This window comes from Macrobrachium nipponense, chromosome 8 (genome assembly GCF_015104395.2).
Source record: "Macrobrachium nipponense isolate FS-2020 chromosome 8, ASM1510439v2, whole genome shotgun sequence".
Taxonomy (NCBI): domain Eukaryota; kingdom Metazoa; phylum Arthropoda; class Malacostraca; order Decapoda; family Palaemonidae; genus Macrobrachium; species Macrobrachium nipponense.
Genome location: NC_087203.1, coordinates 37898719 through 37917642, shown reverse-complemented (window position 1 = coordinate 37917642; position 18924 = coordinate 37898719). Strand labels below are relative to the sequence as shown.

Here is an 18924-nt window from a genome sequence, read left to right as displayed (position 1 = left end):
TCCATCGCACTTATCGAAGAAATTTGAGGAATTTAAGATTGGCTGCCACCTACGCGGGACCTTTCATTTCAGTATGCGGGTGAAAATATATATATATATATCAACATGGCAAAAGTCTACTACAGAGACCTTGAACTTCGCAACATAGAAGACAGGAATTCGAGTGGAGGTCTGACGTTCACTTTAGGACGACAAAATGCATACGGCACCCAGTGATACCAATATAGATCTTTATCATTCTCACAAAACAAATATACACATGAAGATGAAAAGATTATTTGTGAATGGTTGAGCTTATATAAAAACAAAAACCGTCGGTGTCACACATTTAATAAACAATGTTGTGATTGTGTGCAAATATATGTAATCATTTGAAGATAAATAAAAAATAAAATTATTCTGTCCTTGATTTGGGGCCGACTAGTTTTGGTTAATCGAGGGCGACTTGTCTACTGATGCTAACTTCAAAATTTATGTTTCTGACATTAACAATGATACGCAAACAGTTGCCCTACAGACATCTGTAAAAACAGAAAAGATGGGATGTCCTGCATATTGAAACTATAACCGAATTATTATTAGCATTATTGCTGGTGCGACTGAACGCTTGATTTAAAGGCTATCGTGATCAGCATTCAATGTTGATTCAACTTTCCCCTGTATGAATAAGCAACACCTGTATATTTTTAGACTATTTTATAAAAAGTGGCACTCACCTGTATAGCATAAGTGAGCAAATATCTTTAACCACAGTAGCTTGAAAGTTAATTTAAAAATCAGTTTGCTGACCAATATCTGACTTGCAACCAATGCAGCTGCACCCATAAGTTAAGTATATCTTAGTTTAATCAGACCACTGAGCTGATTAACTGCTCTCCTAGGGCTGGCCCGAAGGATTAGATATTTTTACGCGGCTAGGAACCCAACAGGACCTACAGGTTATTGTGGTATCCGAACCACACTATATCGAGAAATGAATTTCTATCACCAGAAATAAATTCCTCTGGTTCCGCGTTGGCCGAGCCGGAATTCGAACTTCGTACCACCGGATTGGTAGCCGTGCACGAAAACCACTCGTCCAGCGAGGAACTGCACACATACTCGAAACTTGACATATCAAACAATTTTAAGGCGTCAGGGAGGAACTCACGATTTGTTTCAGCTTCAGGGCAGATGGGGGAAACTCATACGTTGTTTCCCCTTCAGTTTGAGGACGAACTGCAAGAACCACTCCTTCAGGATTCTCAGGAGGGCCATAACCGAGCCTCCCTCGAGAAGCTATAACCATTGCAGGGCGGAAAGCGAACGCCCGCAGAGACTTCAAGTAGCAATAAGTATTTCATCCGTAAATTCTGCTTTCGTTTCCCAACGGGAAAGAAACCTCTATCGGATGTACCTTACGTGAACCTGTTTCGGGCCAATCACGATTTCCCCAAATAACAATTCGATTCTTATGACTTATTCATATGTTTTATTTTATTGGCCCTTTTTTAAAAGGGGTTGTCATGAGGTACAGAAAACTTATTTTCAAATATCTGTTCACAGCAGTTTTGAATATTAAAATGCGTGAATGCAAAACAATATTCGTTATTGTCACTTCATCCATTTTTGAAATCCGCCCGTCTGTCAAGTCTCTGAGTAAGGTGATAAATGCATCCAATTAAACATTTAATGAATGTAATATTTTAATGAGTAGGACAAGTTCTTCCTTTTGACGTCAATACACTTAATCAAAGATCAGAATAAAGACTCACGTTAAACGTGTGTAACATTAACTTCCGTTTACCTCTCTCTCTCTCGTCTCTCTCTCTCTCCACTCTCTCCTCTCCTCTCTCTCTCTCTGTCTCTTCCCATCTCTCTCCTCTATCTCCTTCCTGGTTATAACTATATACATACACACAACTATATATATACATATATATATATATATATATATATATATATATATATATATATATATATATATATATATATATATAGCCAGTGAATAAAACATTATCATGGCATTCTTACAAAAATCTCTACAACCTCTCTCTGTAACTTTCTCTGTATAAGGGCATCTCACCCCTACTTGACTGTTCTAAAATTAAGGCGTCACGTCCGTCATAATATGCAACCAGGCGTTTTTCCTCGAGGTTCTTTCTTCTTCTTCTTCTTCTTCTTTTGCAAGCATCGTTCACGTCCCCTCTTTTTGGCATTTCAGACCCTTGTTGCTTCCTCCTCTATTTCCGCTCCAGTTAGCATTCCTCAACCGTTTCCACTTCCCCCTTTTAGGCGCCATTGGCATTTTCGGGGACCCTGCCGCGATGCAAATCTGCTATCACAGGGTCTTTTTTCCACAGCCCCCGCCTGTTCCTCCTCCTCCTCCTCCTCCTCCTCCATCCACCCCCACCCAATTTTACATCCATGCTGACTTCCGTGTTTGTTTCCCCATGTAGTTCAGTGGGGAGAGATGTCTCAATTCATCAGGATCGTGAATCTATCTGAGTAATGCAAAGAAATTCGCAGTCTCGTGAAAAACAGTTTGTGTAATAATGATCCGCAATTATATAGTAAGTTGTATTACTACGGAAAAGGCAAAAGCTAAGACTTTCGAACAAATTGCATTCACGTTCAAAAAACAATATAATTGTGGGTTTTTATTATGCAAGTATATTCATTTCCTTATTCAAAAATGCCACATGTAAGAAAGCCACAAGTTCTCTATCTTTTCGTTTTCTTTAATGATTATGGTGATTTTTTGAAAAAAAAAAGTAAAATTAAAAAAAACAGTTATTAAAACGGCAAAAATGAAAAAACGACAATATTTTTTCTTATCTCTTCATTTCAATATGAAAACCGAGGTCAGCCACGAGAGAACAGACCGTTGAAATGCGAGTCATTTCTTTCACCTCACCCATCATGCAACAGATATAATCCAATCTACTCGAGACCCAAACGGTGCCAACTGCTTCCCTAGACATGAATATGGTAATCCCCTCTAATTGTGAACCGAAAAGGGTATTATTCCGTGGAGAACCAACCATGCAAGAGGGAGGAGAAGGAGCATCTCCCTGTTAAGAAATGTGAGTTTCATCTTCTTTCACCTTCATGTGTTTAAGATGTGCAAATCTAACCAAAATTAGAAATTTATATTGAAATGTCAATTCCTCAATATTTAAAACAGTGTTTTGTTCTTTTACCAAAAGGCGCAGTCTTAAAAGCTGTTATAATTTACTTCCGTCTGTCGAAGACTGTCTTCATCGGTATCATTCATAACTCATATTACATAAATTAAATGGTCGACTGTATTTGTTGCGTTATATCTGTAAACTTTGGTGTAATGCGAGTTGCATCTGCATCACAGAACATAGGTCGAGTTGGCACAATATCATGACTGCAAGCTTAAACCACAAGTTCAAAGTAGGAACCATAATTCACGAGCGCAAGCACGCAGGCTTTTCACCATGTTGGTCATTTTGGCTGGGTTGCGAGGGCCCGTAATTTATCGGCGGCAGTATTTCATGGGTAAAAGGACATTAGAACCGGCAAGGATGATAAATTGTCTACTTCTTTCCTTAAAACCGAAAGGCCATTCCTAATCGGGGATATATTACGCTATCAAGCGCTCATATGACGTTAGATATCGACCGCTTTAAAGAATGAATTGTCTTCTTCTGTTACATCAATTTTTTTCAAAGTTCTTTTTCTCTGACCACTTGATAATGAATTGTCTGTCATAATTACAAACGACATGTGGACGGACTACTAATACATTCATTCCCTCCCTCCCCCCCCCCCACCCCACCCCCACCCCAAATAAATACAGATAAAAATAAAAAAAAGAGTGAAAAAGAATGGAAACTTACATAGAAAGACGTGATAACCCACCTCTTGAATAAAAGATTATAAGCACCTGGGAATACGGAAGCGAGGAGAATTCCGAATCTGAGCGGAGATTAAGAAACGCTGAAGGACATGAGCATTCTCGAGATGGCTGATAACTTTCCAAAGGCAGTACTAAGATAAGAAGAGGTGTCTTGGCAGGTGCTACTTGGATGGATTTTGGATATTGCATTTTCCATAAAACCGCTATGTTCTTCATCCGATATTAAAGTATTTTTTTCGAACGCAACCTATGGCAGAGCGTTGTCAATTTACTTTAAGGAATAAATATCAGGTATTCTTGTCTAATTTACATGGAGAGGAAATCTCTTTCAAGTTTTCTCATGGATCATTTATTTTATGTGGGAAAATATTGTTTTAGTTGAGTATTTTCAAAATGTGAAATCTTTCAGATAAATCATACGCAGTCATTCGTTATTGACACTACGCGAATACCCTATAATAAAAAGTAACACGTATCATTCTATGAAGCTGTCTTGGCTTTCAGAGACCAATTTAAAAACTAAATAAACAAATACATAAAAGCGTCCTCTCTCACTCTCAAAATTACTCTTTAACAAACGAACGCTCCTTTAATTCCCAGGGCTATAATGTTGATCCTTCATTTATATTTTCCCCCAGATAGAATCAACGCGTTCAATTTCCAGTTTCCATTGTAAAGACGAAAGTTAGTTCTATATTTTAAATAAAAGTTCGTTTCATTGGTATACCTTTTAATTAACAAATCAGAAAGGATTTGAAGTCTTACTATTAAATTACGTAAAACTTTGTTCCAAAACATGAGACTGATTACCTAATCCAAATCCTGCGCTTTCAAGATAATCCTCTTCATACTGACAGCCTCTCCTTCCAAGAAGTTCGTATACAAGTTAATTCTCTCCCTCCTCTCCTAAAGGAAAGAATCCTATTTTAATCCGCAAATAGTATATATATATATATATATATATATATATATATATATATATATATATATAATATATATATATATATATATATATATATATATATATATAGAATACAGGCCAAAGGCCAAGCACTGGGACCTATGAAGTCATGCAGCGCTGAAACGGAAATTGACAGTAAAAGGTTTGAAAGGTGTAACAGGAGGAAAACCTCATTGTTGCACTATGAATTAATTATTAAGAGAGGCTGGAAAGTAAGATGGAAGAAAGAGAAGATGAAAGGAGGTACAGTAAAGGGAACGAAAGGGGTTGCAGCTAGGGGCCGAAGACACGCCGCAATGAACCTTAAGTAATGGCTACAGTGCGCCGCATGAGGTGCACTAACGGCACTACCCCCCTACGGGTTCCGCAGATAGTAATTATCAATCACACATTGCATAACCTAAAGCCGCGCACCAAATCACACTATGAGAATCCTTTGTGAATAGGAAAGGCGTGATTGCTTGTCTGCTTCATTTCTAACAGAAGATAATCTTTGAATTCTCATTAAAAATCATGAAATCATGACTCCTCTTATTCTCCTCCTTAAAGAAGGAGTTGCACGACCGCCTTCTCGCCCTGAGTTTCTTAAAGATGAGAATCTGAAAGTTACTTGGTTGTTGCTTTCTTTTCAACCTGAGAAATCCTTTACGAATTTCAGTTGCCTTACTTAGTGTTCATCCACTGAAACGGAGCCTAATTTGACAAAAATGTCAAATTATCTTACCGGATTACTCAAATGTTTGAATTTGTGAGTGATCAAGATACTCAAATGAATAAGGCTTAAAATGTAAACAGTGAAAGCACTAAGGTCACGATACAACGGTAATTACCGTAAAGAATGAGTTATAAAACTATTTCTCATGCATTTTCCTAAATAATTGAAGCTCCCACAATAGAATGAGACCTTTTGTTAAGATGCAAACAGACAGTTATTATATAAATAATCGTGATAGTGCAGTAATAGTAGCTATAAAGGAAGCCCAACTATAATTTCGACACCTTATTGCAATCATCAGCAACTTACGGAAAAGTGTAAGGGAACGATAGGAATTACGGTATTTACATTTCTAATCTCAGGCATATGAGTAAACATAAGTATGTAAGTACATCAAAGGATATGGGCGCACCAACATTGATATATTATCTAATACAAAGTAAAGGAATATCAAACCACTTGACGTAAGAAAAACAAATCGAAAAGGTGATACTGCCAATTTCAGAAGGAATAACAAGAGATCTGCAAAATCAACTGGGGCGTAAGAATTAGCAACAATTAACTTTACTTTAAAGAAACGAACAGACGAGTAATATGTAAACATTTAAATATAATATCGCTGATGACACTAATGGAGAAGACGAGGTTATTTTTCAACGGATAAAATCGAGTAGTCTTGGTAGTAGGCAGTGTCTCCCATTAATCGATTAAAAAAAAAAACTCACTTTGAATAAGAGATCTTTTTCTGTATTTCCCTTAAGGATCATCTTCTGGATAATAATAATAATAATAATAATAATAATAATAATAATAATAATAATAATAATAATAATCTGAGGCACTACAGTCGTCAGGCGTCTCCTCACAATTACATCTCTTTTAAAACTTTTCAAGATTTAGGTTTCGAGACACTCATACCTTTTCAGCACCGCTGCCAGTGACGTTAATTAGAGGCCTGACCTCCTACCAGCACAGGTAAGTAATGACCTGTCACCAGGAGTAGACAGACTAACCTATCAGTGACTGCAACCACTCTAAACCCGTTTGAATTTTGGGAGTTATCCGTCAAGAAGGCGAGCGTATTAATCTAATGGTCACATTCAGGATTTGCCTACCCTGCCAAAATAGAGGGATGATTTATACACGTGTATATATGTATATATATATATATATATATATATATATATATATATATATATATATATATATATATATATATAAAACACACACACACACACACACACACACACATATATATATATATATATATATATATATATATATATATATATATATATATATATATATATATATATATACTGTAGTTAAAGGATGTCAGAATTTTCAATATTAATCGTAACGATGGAGAATAAGCTCTCTATTACTGACAAGTAGTTATTTTTCACAAGTCCATGAAGAGAAAAACAGCGCTGTTTGTCGACTATTCAGAATCTGGCAGCAAAGTTTGTTTCGCAGTCAATGACGGTCATTTAAAAAGAAATGAACGACAACTTTTCCATGTTCATTTTTCATTTGGCTCATTGCGCTGGATCGCTGGAATTTCAAAAAGTTCAGACTTTTTGTAGATACTGTTTTGTTGAACAAAATGTTACGAGTCTCACTGCAGTTTGTCTTATCTATTTTACCTTATTATATTTTTAAGTTTTCGCTTTTTTCTTAATCTTTTTTATTATTCTTTTTTCATTTCTTTTTCTGCACTGGGATGCTCTCCCTATTAGGGCCACTGAGCCTGCAGCATTCCGCTTTTTCAACTAGGGTTGCACCCTTGCCTTATAATAATTTTAACAAACCGCACATGCAGAGAGAGAGAGAGAGAGAGAGAGAGAGAGAGAGAGAGAGAGAGAGAGAGAATGTAAAAGCAACTAACGATCAAGTAAAACGCAAAAACTTTGGTCCCCTATGGTACGTGATCAAGTACTCAAACAAGGGAGAAAAAAAAAAAAACGTAGGAAATTAGAGAAGAATTGCCAAAGCTAAGCACACTCAGTTTCCTCTCCCTACCCACAGTGAAAAGGGGGACAAGTCCAAATGTAATAATTAAAGCCTGGGAGGCCAACGGCGTGTTCTGGTGTGGAATGGAATCGCCCTCTTTTGCCTATACGCTGAAACAAAATCTCTACTCCAGTCCCTCATGAATTACTCCTGCCAGCGATGGTTTAGAAGCCAGGCTGTGTTGAGCAATTACATCTACTACTGTATTACATCCACTACTGTATTAGGCTGCACAACTCTGCTGCAGGGAAACAAGAGGGAGCGGGGATTGCCGTCTCGAAAAACAATGTGAAAATACTGATGTGTTTCATTGTTTTTTTTTGTATGGTGCTTTTAACGTTCCATGGACCAGTGGTTATTCAGCAACGGGACCAACGGCTTAACGTGACTTCCGAACCACGTCGAGAGTGAACTTCTATCACCAGAAATACACATCTCTCACTCCTCAATGGAATGGCCGAGAATCGAACACCCGCGACCATCAAGGAGGAACGCGAACACCATATCAACCACGCCACTGAGGCGCTTTTCATTCCGTTTGTGGTAGTACTGGAAATAATAATCACGCCTTGAAAATTTCCTCGGGTCGGACGTGCCTGAAAGTATCTAAATTTAACTGGAAATCCTAATATGTAAAAATACAGACACACACACACACACAGAGCCGAAAGGAAATAATGTAACCTGACCCTTCCATGTCTTCAGGAAATGAAAGGAAAGAATAACCAAGACTCTTCAGCAGGAAATGAAGGGGCAGCATGGATTCTAATGAAAAGTCGCGTGCAAGCTGCTTTCTTCATCAGCGAATATTTTACGTTAGTAAGACTTCCCATCGATAAATGACTTTCGGTCTTATATGCAAGAGCAATCAAACCTTCACATTCCAGAAGAGATTTTCCAAAATGACCTGATCTTCAGAGGAAAACTTCTGGCCCTTTTATTTCCTAGACCACCTTCAGACATTGTGATTGGCTAAACAAGAAAGGAGAGAGAGAGAGCTAGAGAGAGAGAGAGAGAGAGAGAGAGAGAGTAGGGGAAGGGGGGGTCGGTGAGAGGTCAGCATATCCTTAAAGGGGAAATGTTTAAGTCGCAGAAGTCCCTGCGCTTTTTGCCGCTGAGAGTGACGCTGTCATTGACGCTCTTGTTTTTCAAAGGACCACAACAGCTGCTTTATCGACGACGAAATCGTTAAGTACACAAGTAGTAGTAGAAGCTTTCCGATAACAATCACTATGTCCACCCATTCGTAAATTAACTCAAAAGGTCTGCCCGTCTGGGTACGGTTCGTTTCTGACAGTAAGTCAATACGTCTTTGCGTCCACTTGGCAATAGGATTCTCTCTCTCTCTCTCTCTCTCTCTCTCTCTCTCTCTCTCTCTCTCTCTCCTTGCACCTGATACTTCTTATGACTCATATTAAACGAGACCCGTTCATAAGCATAAGATACTGGGATAATTACCGGTACACTCACCTGGTGTCCAAACTGCAATTCTTTAGCACCAGTGACCATGAAAATTACCTGGAAAAAACAGAAACATTTATGTAATAATTTGATAAGGAAACATCATACACGACGTTAATTTTACATAGAAACATTATATGCTAGTTATAGACTGAAACATTATACACCAATTATACAAGGAAACATTATATACTAATTTCATATTGAAACTTTATGTACTATTTTAAATGGGAGACAGAGAAGCATTATATAGTAATTTTAGAAACTGTCACATAATATTGAACAAAGAAGAAGGCGAAAAAAGGACCTTCAAATGCTATTAAAACACGAAGACAGATATACGAAAATAACATTTTGGAACCTACAGAAGTATACTTATAATGTTAAAAATGATGAGATTAATAATTTCATAGAGGAAAAAAATAGAGACCATAGTTTTTGCTTCAAATTCATACGGAGCTTAAAAGATTAAAGCATTATATTTCAGAGCAGTTTCTACTTAAGCATTAAATATTTTGTCTGGTTAAATAGAGGGAATTTATTCTGTAAAATTGTGGGTTGGATGATTGCGTGTACGGTACAACATTATTCATCATGAGAACGAGTAATTAATATTTTAGCTCTTTTTCTGATTTCAAAATACATTTGGAAACTCCTAAATGTATTCTCAATACAGTGCTCGATAGAGCAAACAGAATTTTTCCTTGTTCTTTTCTTTCTTTTTGAAGAAGCCTATTAATAGAGAGAGAGAGAGAGAGAGAGAGAGAGAGAGAGATTCACTCACTTGTTCATCATTCGTTACTTTAACAAATATCCTATTTTTATACCATTTGCACTTAATTTCACATAAACCTATCAGAGAGAGAGAGAGAGAGAGAGAGAGAGAGAGAGAGAGAGAGAGAGAGATTCATTCATTTGCTTTTAATGCTTTTCAGTTCCGGAAAACATTTATAGAATTTCAGTCAATGCACGACTCTTCTTATGCTTCGTAAAAATCAACTACGGATCATTATATCAATAAACTATAATTCAGAAAGCTTGGCTAGAATATAATATGAGTCCAGTTCCATTAAGACCCAGAGCTCCATCCAGTCAATAAACATGAGAATATTATGAAAAAAAATTTGGAAAGGTTTACCGTAGTCGCTGCACTAAGTAGGAAAATTTAACATTTATCATTTTCACCAAAAAGTGTTCTATTGTCGAACAATTATGGAACATCTGCCTTCCTGAATCAACAAGAAAATTTACTTCTTGCTGCTAAATGCGAACGAAGGTCCTTTGTATTTGTTTTTATGTAAAATTATCTGTAAAGGTGTGCCTTTTTTTTTTTTTTTATAGGTTTATAGGACCGAATTTTTTTACCGTACATTTGGAGTTAACCCGGTAAAGAAACTAAACTAACAGAAATAATAAAACAAGCTCCAAAAAAAGTTACCTATCAGGATGAATTACAAAAAAAAAAAAGTAACAAAGGAAGGATTTTTTAAAAAATTCTTATTAATTAAATTTAAAATATCAGGAAGTCTGTTTCCTAAAAAACTACATATTAAGGAAAACGAAATAAAATTATTCTGTCATCTCGCTTTACAAAGCTGACGCCCTATATATTATCTTCCTTATCCCTTAAAAAAACATATTGCCGAGATGTTTTTTAAAAAAATAAGATGTCTTGCTTCCCCCAATAACAGGATTCTATAGGCACCAATACCAAGAGATTACACAGACAAAACGAAGCCAGTTCTGTTTCATGTACTGTACATGTTAAAGGCGACAGGACGGCAGGCATATCCCCTTGTCTGCCCAAGGATCAACCTTCACAAAGAGAAACTAAAAAATTGGTCGGTACTTACAGCAAAAAAAAAAAAAAAAAAAAACAAAAAAAGAAGGTAAGAAGCTCGAATCCCAGCCCAATCATGCGGCCGCCCAAACCCACGCGTCTTCGGTAGGCCACCAGGGCCTCACCCAAACGAGTCTACCTTAAGTGAAACCCAGCCCTATAGTTCTCCCCCAACTTTGGATATCATTTCTTGAAGGAAGAAGTTGGTGATATATTATGTTGGTATGGCGGTGGTAAGTATTATCCATAATATTATATGCATGAATTTATATAATGTGCAAACGTACAGATCATGTCCTATCTATACGACACACACACACAACATATATATTTACACTACTATATATATAGCTAATATAATATAATATATATTAAATATATATAAATCATAATATATTATATACTATAAGTATTACCTATATATTATACCTTATAGTATATATATCATATAAATATACTTAGTTTTGAAAGGCCCCGAAGCTGGTACCCATTCACATTCTGTTTCTCGACTTCCGCAGGGCGGTGGCGATTAATTTGTTCATCTAAAATGATTTTGAAATGGGGATTCACCTACAGCCGTGCAGAAAAATAATAGTTTATATTTTGATTATTTAACCTTGAACCTACAGGTTATTTTTTTTCCTCCAATCACTGTTTTTGGCTGCACGAATGAAAATCAAATGGAATGGATAGGTACCTACTATTTGCTGCCACTCACCAGTTTGATCGGGTTCGCTTCAGAGACAAATGAACCAACAGCATAAACATGGGTGGATGATGAATAATGTAAACCAAAATTTAACACAGTTTTATCTCAATTGAATATCAATGAAAAAAAGCTGAAAACTGGAAGCGCAAAATTTAATTATCGTTCGCACAATTGTTAAGGGTATTATGACGCAGGAGAGATATATGTGTATACAATAAATAAATGACTGACGGTCAATATACAGAAATACATTTTGCCACAGCCGGAAAAGAATCGGTTACATTGGTGGTATATATTAAATAACTGGCCAATTCCACATTGAATTCCAGATTGAAAACGGCACTGTGGAAGACAAACGTTACTTTAAAAGGCGACCACTAAAATATTTCATTAATACTGTCAATTCTAATGTGAAATAAATGCCCCTTTAGTTCTCTGCTGATATCCATTGGTTCTTGTGATACAAAATTCTGTTGATAAATTAACTGCATCATTCATAAATCATTGGTCACAGAGTCACGTAGTGTTTTTCTTTGCATCTATCATGCTCGTAATTAATATTCAAGATGTGTGGGCCTATAACGTTAATATTATGCGTTTTTTCTTTAACTCCTCTGGAATAAATTAAAACCTTTGGTTTTAGCCTGGGCGTGGCCGTTGAGGCGTTGAAAGAACCCAAGAGAAAACAAAACAAACACTTGGTGCGGCCACACTTGAAACATCCACTAAAAAGGAAAAGGACAGAAGAGACCTAATAAATAGAAAAAGGCAAAAAAAAAAAAACAAAAAAAAAGATCGTTCTTCACAAACAATATTTTCTTAAGGTGATGCACAGCCAAAACTTATCCCTACAGATAACGTGGTTTCATCATTCTCCCGTAGAACTTGAAATGTGGAAACCGTTTACCCAGCCCGTGTTTGGGTATGTTCGGTAGGAATTTGTTGCGGGTGTGATGCAAAGACTTTCGCTAGGAAATCATCTTCGCATTCTGTTTATCTCTATCGTGGAAATCATTAACACAAAGAACGATGCAAAATCACTAACAAAGGACGTGGACGGCGCGCATGCAAGGCAGTAACAAGGTCATGAAGTGGAAAGGTAAAACGAACATGCGTCAAAGGAGGAGGAGTGAGGAGGCAGGGAGCGAGGAGGACGGAGGAGGAGAGGAACAACAACAAGTACATGAAGTATTTTATTAAAATAGGCGCAAGATGTCTTAGCATATGTTGAAAGAATTAGATTCTCGTCGCACATTTTCTCGTTTGAAACGTTTTATTAAACCAAATTAATTCCTGAAAATTTATTCCTAATATTAATATTATATTCATAGTATATTATATATATATATATATAATATATATATATAATATACCAAGCATATAATTATTAATCATTGTGATTGAAGCGTGAGGTCGTTAAAGATTTGCTACGGCTATTTCCCTGATGTGTATGGGCAAGTGCGGGCCGTTTGTTCTTTTCATTTTCCAAAAAGGACGGAGTCCCGAAAGGGATTTTCTTGGAATGAGCTGCACGTCGAGCGTTCGTATTTTGCACACACACACACACCAACACACACACGTTGCTGTAGATCACATATATATATATATATAATTATAGTATATTATATGATATGTGTGTGCTGGTTGTGCTGTGTTGTTGTGTGTGTTCCGTGTGGTGTTCATGAAAACAAAGTGTTGTAGTCAAACATTCGATCTCCGTAATTATGGGCACTGAGAGAGAGAGAGAGAGAGAGAGAGAGAGAGAGAGAGAGAGAGAGAGAGGCGAATCAACAGGTCAAATACTAATGGCTAGCTGTCCTTAGGGACAAAAGACTCATCAAAGGCAATGCCCCAACCATCATGCATTATTGGAGATGATTGAATGCCAGAAATAGGGGCTCAACCTTGATTGCCCTTTGTGAGTCGTATTCGGCAACAAAGAACGAGAGAGAGAGAGAGAGAGAGAGAGAGAGAGAGAGAGAGAGAGAGAGAGAGAGAGAGACCTAGGGACTCATCTTTAAAGTGAAGACGTCAATTTAATTATTCTTTGTGTATGTATGTATGTATGTATGTATGATGTATGTATGTGAGTGTGAAGGTATTTAAGGGAGATTTAGAATTTATGTAACTAATACAAATCCAGCATAAGGGACTGAAGATCTATAGCACACTTGTTTTGAGTGATAATTCAATTTCTCCATGTTTTGTTATTATTCTGCTGACACTGCAACTCTTAATGTAGTGTATTTTCGTATAGCTAAAATTTCTTCACCCGCGCCTGAGTTAAAACAAATAAAAATAAAATCAGAATAAAAATGTTGCAAGATTTCCTCAGGTAAACTTGATTTGGCAAATTATGCTCTAAAATAAGATATCGAATCTTGGAAAGTATTATTGGGACGTAAGGCAGGAAGACCGAATGATTAGCATTTTTTTTTTTTCAAAAATAATTAGCACAATGAAACCTGAAGCGCAAAAAAAAGAGGGGGGATGGATGGGGGACCTAATGTAAATTGTAACAAAGAGCCTGAGCTATTCAGAGACTGGACATTTTTCCTTGCATTATAATAGCAGAAAATTCTCAATTAAAGCATGAAAATGTATGATTACCCTCACCTTCGTCAAATGTTTATGTTTCTCTGAGCATTCACTCGACCAAAAACGAGGGGAAACGGGTTTGTCACTCCACAGTTTTCTTTCTAAGGTTGGGAGACCGATTCAGGAAGAGCAACTGTGAGAGAGAGAGAGAGAGAGAGAGAGAAGAGAGAGGAGAGAGAGAGAGAGAGAGAGAGCGATTCATTCATTCCTAAAATATGAGAGAGAGAGAGAGAGAGAGAGAGAGAGAGAGAGAGAGAGAGAGAGAGATTCATTCATTCCTAAAATAGGAGAGAGAGAGAGAGAGAGAGAGAGAGAGAGAGAGAGAGAGAGAGAGAGAGAGAGAGAGAGAGAGAATTCATTCATTCGTAAAACATTACCTTGTTCCTACTTTATTTATGTTATGTAGTCTGCATGGTCATGGAATAAGTTATGTTTAAAACTAACTTTGAAAACACGATACACACACAAAAGGCTGGCAGAGTAAAATTAACATATTTGATACAAATTCAAAGCTAACATCATATCCGTACAGAAATTAACTTTTTATAAGGAATATATTTTGTTACAGTACCTCGATAATCCCAAATTTCTTCATAGAATGCATAGTTCCGTATTATCAGCAATTACAAATTTTATCGAAACAAAAACCTGTCAGTATGGAACAGAAAATCTTGCGAACCAGGTCATTCAAAATACGCCAGCTGAACTGACAACTGTCTCTCTCAATCTCTCTCTCTCTCTCGCTTCTTCTCGTCCTCGTCTCGTCTGCATTCCTCTCTTCTCTCTCTCTCTCTCTCCCAGGTAATCCCTGTCGATTTCCTCTATTTTAATGAATAGTGAACAATTAATAGTTTTTATTTTATCATGCCCACTGATAACATCACATTCGTCATCAAACAAAGGGGTCACATGGGTATATTTTTGTTGTTCTCAATGAGCGTGTATCAAGGGAAAAAGTATAAAGCTTTAAAAAAATCAGGTAGGAAGGTTATAAACTTGTAACTTGAATCAATCAGTATGTACTCTGTCTCACTGCAACGGCTGCTCGTCAGAATCAGAGAAATGAAAGTCGAGTGTCTCCCTCCGCAGACTTCAGTGCTTAAAAGTGCATGAAAAACGTAGGGTTTATTTTGATTTGAATTGAATTGAATAGGGAAATAAGGCCAAAGGCCATGGGACCTAATGAGGCCATTCGGCGCTGAAATGGAAACTGATCGTAAAAGGGTTGATAGGTGTAACAGGAGGAAGACTTCGCAGTTGCAGTATGAAGCAATTGTTAGGAGAGGGTGGAAAGTACGATGGAAGAAAGAGACTATGAAAAGAGGTACAGTAAAAGGAACGAAAGGGGTTGCAGCTAGGGGCCAAAGGCACGCTGCAAAGAACCTTAAGTAATACCTACAGTGCACCGCATAAGGTGCACTGACGGCACTACCTCCCTACGGGGGGTTTATTTGAGCACTAGAGCGCGAGTGAAATTTCCCAGAACTGTCAAATAGTCTGCAATAATTGATAAATGACAATTTAAGTGAAGAATTTATTGACCGTCTCACTTCACAATATGTAGTCTAGATATTCCATGGAATTTCTCCTTGAATTTATCTAAAAAAAAATTATACGAGTTACAACAACAGATCCGTTTATCTTTGGGAATTCAGTGAATACAGGGAGCGGCTGAGATACTAACTTGTAAAAAAAAAGGGGGGTGGATAAAATAAAAACTGTCATTTGCTTACGTGCAAAAATAGTGACTGTGCCGATTAGGGGGAGGTGATTTATGTATCTTGGAGTATCACACAAAGACGTCAATGACCGGAGAGGTTAAAAGATCTGAGGAAATCGTCAAATAATTATTTGTTCGGTTTTTTCAGCTACGCAATAAGCCAGATCACAGATTGTGATTTTGATGAGGATTTTGTTCCATCAAAAAAGATGGACATCTCCATTCGCTTCTGTTTTCCCTCCATTATTATAAACTTTACTGTCACTGTAAGACTGTTGTAGAATTTCATTTAGCATTAGTACTGTGAGATTTGTCGAATTTCGTAAAGCTGAGAGAGGGTATAATACTACCTTAATCGTATGTTTTTGCGTATATGTATATGTATGTATGTATATATATATATATATATATATATATATATATATATATATATATATATATATATATATACCGTAATTATAAATAAGGCTTAAAAGAAATTAGGATGTGACGGTGTACTGGTCAAATGAGGGTACATTCACATTGTATGACGGAACATCTATTATGTATGTATTATGTATATATATATATAAATTGATATATATATACTATATATATATATATATAGTAGATATATACATATTTATATATATATATATATATATATCTATATATATATATATATATAATATATATATATAGTTATGCCTGTACTTTACCTATACTCTGGTTTATGTGTCTCATATGAGTATTCTGCATCGCTGAAACTTGGCACTAAGTTAAAGACTACATTGGCCTTCTCCATGAGAATTTGTACATAATAAAAATTACATCATACAAAGTACTGTCCCTTATTTGACCAGTACACCGTCACACCTAATTTCTTTTAAGCCTTATCTATGATCACGGTTATAAAATGCTCTCCTTTTTCCCCTGTGGCGAGGTGTACTTTTTCTTTTAAGTCGTAATTTAATTCCGTCGTCCCCAGACTTTTTTTTATTGCCTGAGATGCTCGGCTGTTTTCGAGTTAACTCAGCAGTAACTTTGTTGTAGCTTTAATTGACTCGTTTGTTCGTACACAGTTCCTATAGTAGATTCAGATGTCTAGGCCAGTCCCTTACGACGCTCATGAGTGCCTGTTGATAAGCCAATCACAGGGCTGGAAACTCACACTCTCGAGAGAGAGTTCACATGGGTAGGATGCATGTTCCTCCTCTCTTGAGGGATATGTCTTTCAAAAGTATCCCTCAGGAGAGGTGGAACATGCATCCTAACCATGTGAACTCTCGAGAGAGACTGAGAGTTTCCAGCCCTGTGATTGGCTTATCAACAGCCAGTCAGGAGCGTCGTAAGGGACTGGCCTAGACATCAAATGCACGGTTGATGTGAATCTACAATAGGGGCCCTGCCAGGCTGCACTCCTATTTGATATCTCTCCTGGTCTATGGAAATACTAAGATGTTCAGCCAAATAATTCTTATGTATGATATATCAAAGTATCATAAATTTCTGGTTTATGGGAAATGGTCGATATACTAAGACGTTTTTATTTAGATATAGATATTTGGCATTATGCCAAGCACTGGGGCAACTAAGACCACTCAGGGCTGAAACGGAAATTGACAGTAAAAGGTTTGAAAAGTGTAACAAGAGGAAAACCTCAAAGCAGTTGCACTATGAAACAATTGTTGGGAGAGGGTTAAAAGTAAGATGGAAGAAAGAGAATATGAACGGAGGTACAGTAAGAGAAATGAAAGTAGTTGCAGCTAGGGGCCAAAGGGACGCTGCAAAGAACCTTAAGTAATGCCTACATTGCACCGAATGAGGTGCACTGACGGCACCACCCCCCTTCGAGGAATAGACTTAGATGCTCAGTCGTAATGTATTATTTTGATAGTATTTACCCATGTTGTAATTTGCTGTGTTCATTGAACGGTCTGATATTTATATAATGCAATTATCTGCGATATAAGCAGCATTTCTGTAGTATACTTCTAGTAAATATCTAGCTGAATATCTTTCACTGTGTTATTTACAGCATTTACAAGCAGTAATCCATACGTATCAGTACACAGAAATGACTTGGATCGACGTTTCTGTATAGATTAGAAACTATCATTTGTGTTAATTTCATATACGAACGCCGACTGGGCAGGGGAAATATATATCCTTCTCAGAGCCAGAACAAAGAAACAATAGAAGAAAAGAAAAGGAAGAATATGTCTCCAAAGGAAGCAACTGATAATTCTTTTGGCGTAAACAGGAAAAACAGAAGCCGGAAGCAGAGTTAGCTACATTACCATAAAATCAGGCAGACGTTTGTTGGAGGTTTCCTTTATATGTTAAGACAGGCTTCCTGAAGTTTGTCCGCGTGGCTAGACTCTTTTTATACACAGACTGTTGCAAAATGCTAAGGACGAACTTTGCCCTAAAAACTCTTTAAAAAATTTTGATACATCAAACTCCTGAAAGCTTTGTGAATGATAACATTAATTATATGTTCAACTGTAAATAATAAACTTCGAGGAGCTTTTTATATGATATTCGCTTTGTCTGTTTGTTTGTATTGTGTTTTTACGTTGCATGGAACCAGCGGTTATTCAGCAACGGGACCAACGGCTTTACGTGACTTCCGAACCATGTCAAGAGTGAACTTCTATCACCAGAAATACACATCTCTGACCCCTCAATGGAATGGCCGAGAATCGAACTCGCGGCCGCCGAAGTGGCAGGCCAAGACCAAACCGATCACGCCACTGAGGCGCTGGTTTTCCCTTTGAACGAGCTTGCATGAACGGTAATTTTTTTTTTTTAAATAAGATATGCTTTGATGAGGCTTATAACTAATAAGATTTGCTCAAGTCTGATGTCACTAAATAGAGAATCGTAAGTGAAATTCTCGTGAATATAGATGCATCATCACAGAACTTATTTGGACATCAGTGTGTCTCACGAGACGTAAAAATAACCTGCATGTCATTCTAAGCAATGAATAGAGAGAGAGAGAGAGAGAGAGAGAGAGAGAGAGAGAGAGAGAGAGAGAGAGAGAATCGTTCGTTA

At 36.9% G+C, this 18924-nt stretch overlaps 2 protein-coding genes across 14 annotated transcripts in view; both read right to left on the bottom strand.

The window, feature by feature from the left end:
- LOC135222681 (protein tweety-like) overlaps nucleotides 1-18924 on the bottom strand; it is a 241845-nt gene that overhangs the window by 107425 nt on the left and 115496 nt on the right. For 2 of the 13 annotated variants that reach the window (XM_064260849.1, XM_064260851.1), the window contains one exon: nucleotides 9028-9075. The exons of the other annotated variants lie outside the window; for them this stretch is intronic. The gene's annotated coding sequence lies outside the window, so the exon portion shown is untranslated. The remainder of the gene's footprint in view (nucleotides 1-9027; nucleotides 9076-18924) is intronic. 13 annotated transcript variants of the gene reach the window in all.
- Nucleotides 1-18924, bottom strand: part of LOC135223054 (spore coat protein SP65-like) — a 130316-nt gene that overhangs the window by 13937 nt on the left and 97455 nt on the right. The window contains exon 3 of the mRNA XM_064261562.1: nucleotides 9028-9075. Coding sequence (XP_064117632.1) covers nucleotides 9028-9075 — 48 coding nt within the window. The remainder of the gene's footprint in view (nucleotides 1-9027; nucleotides 9076-18924) is intronic.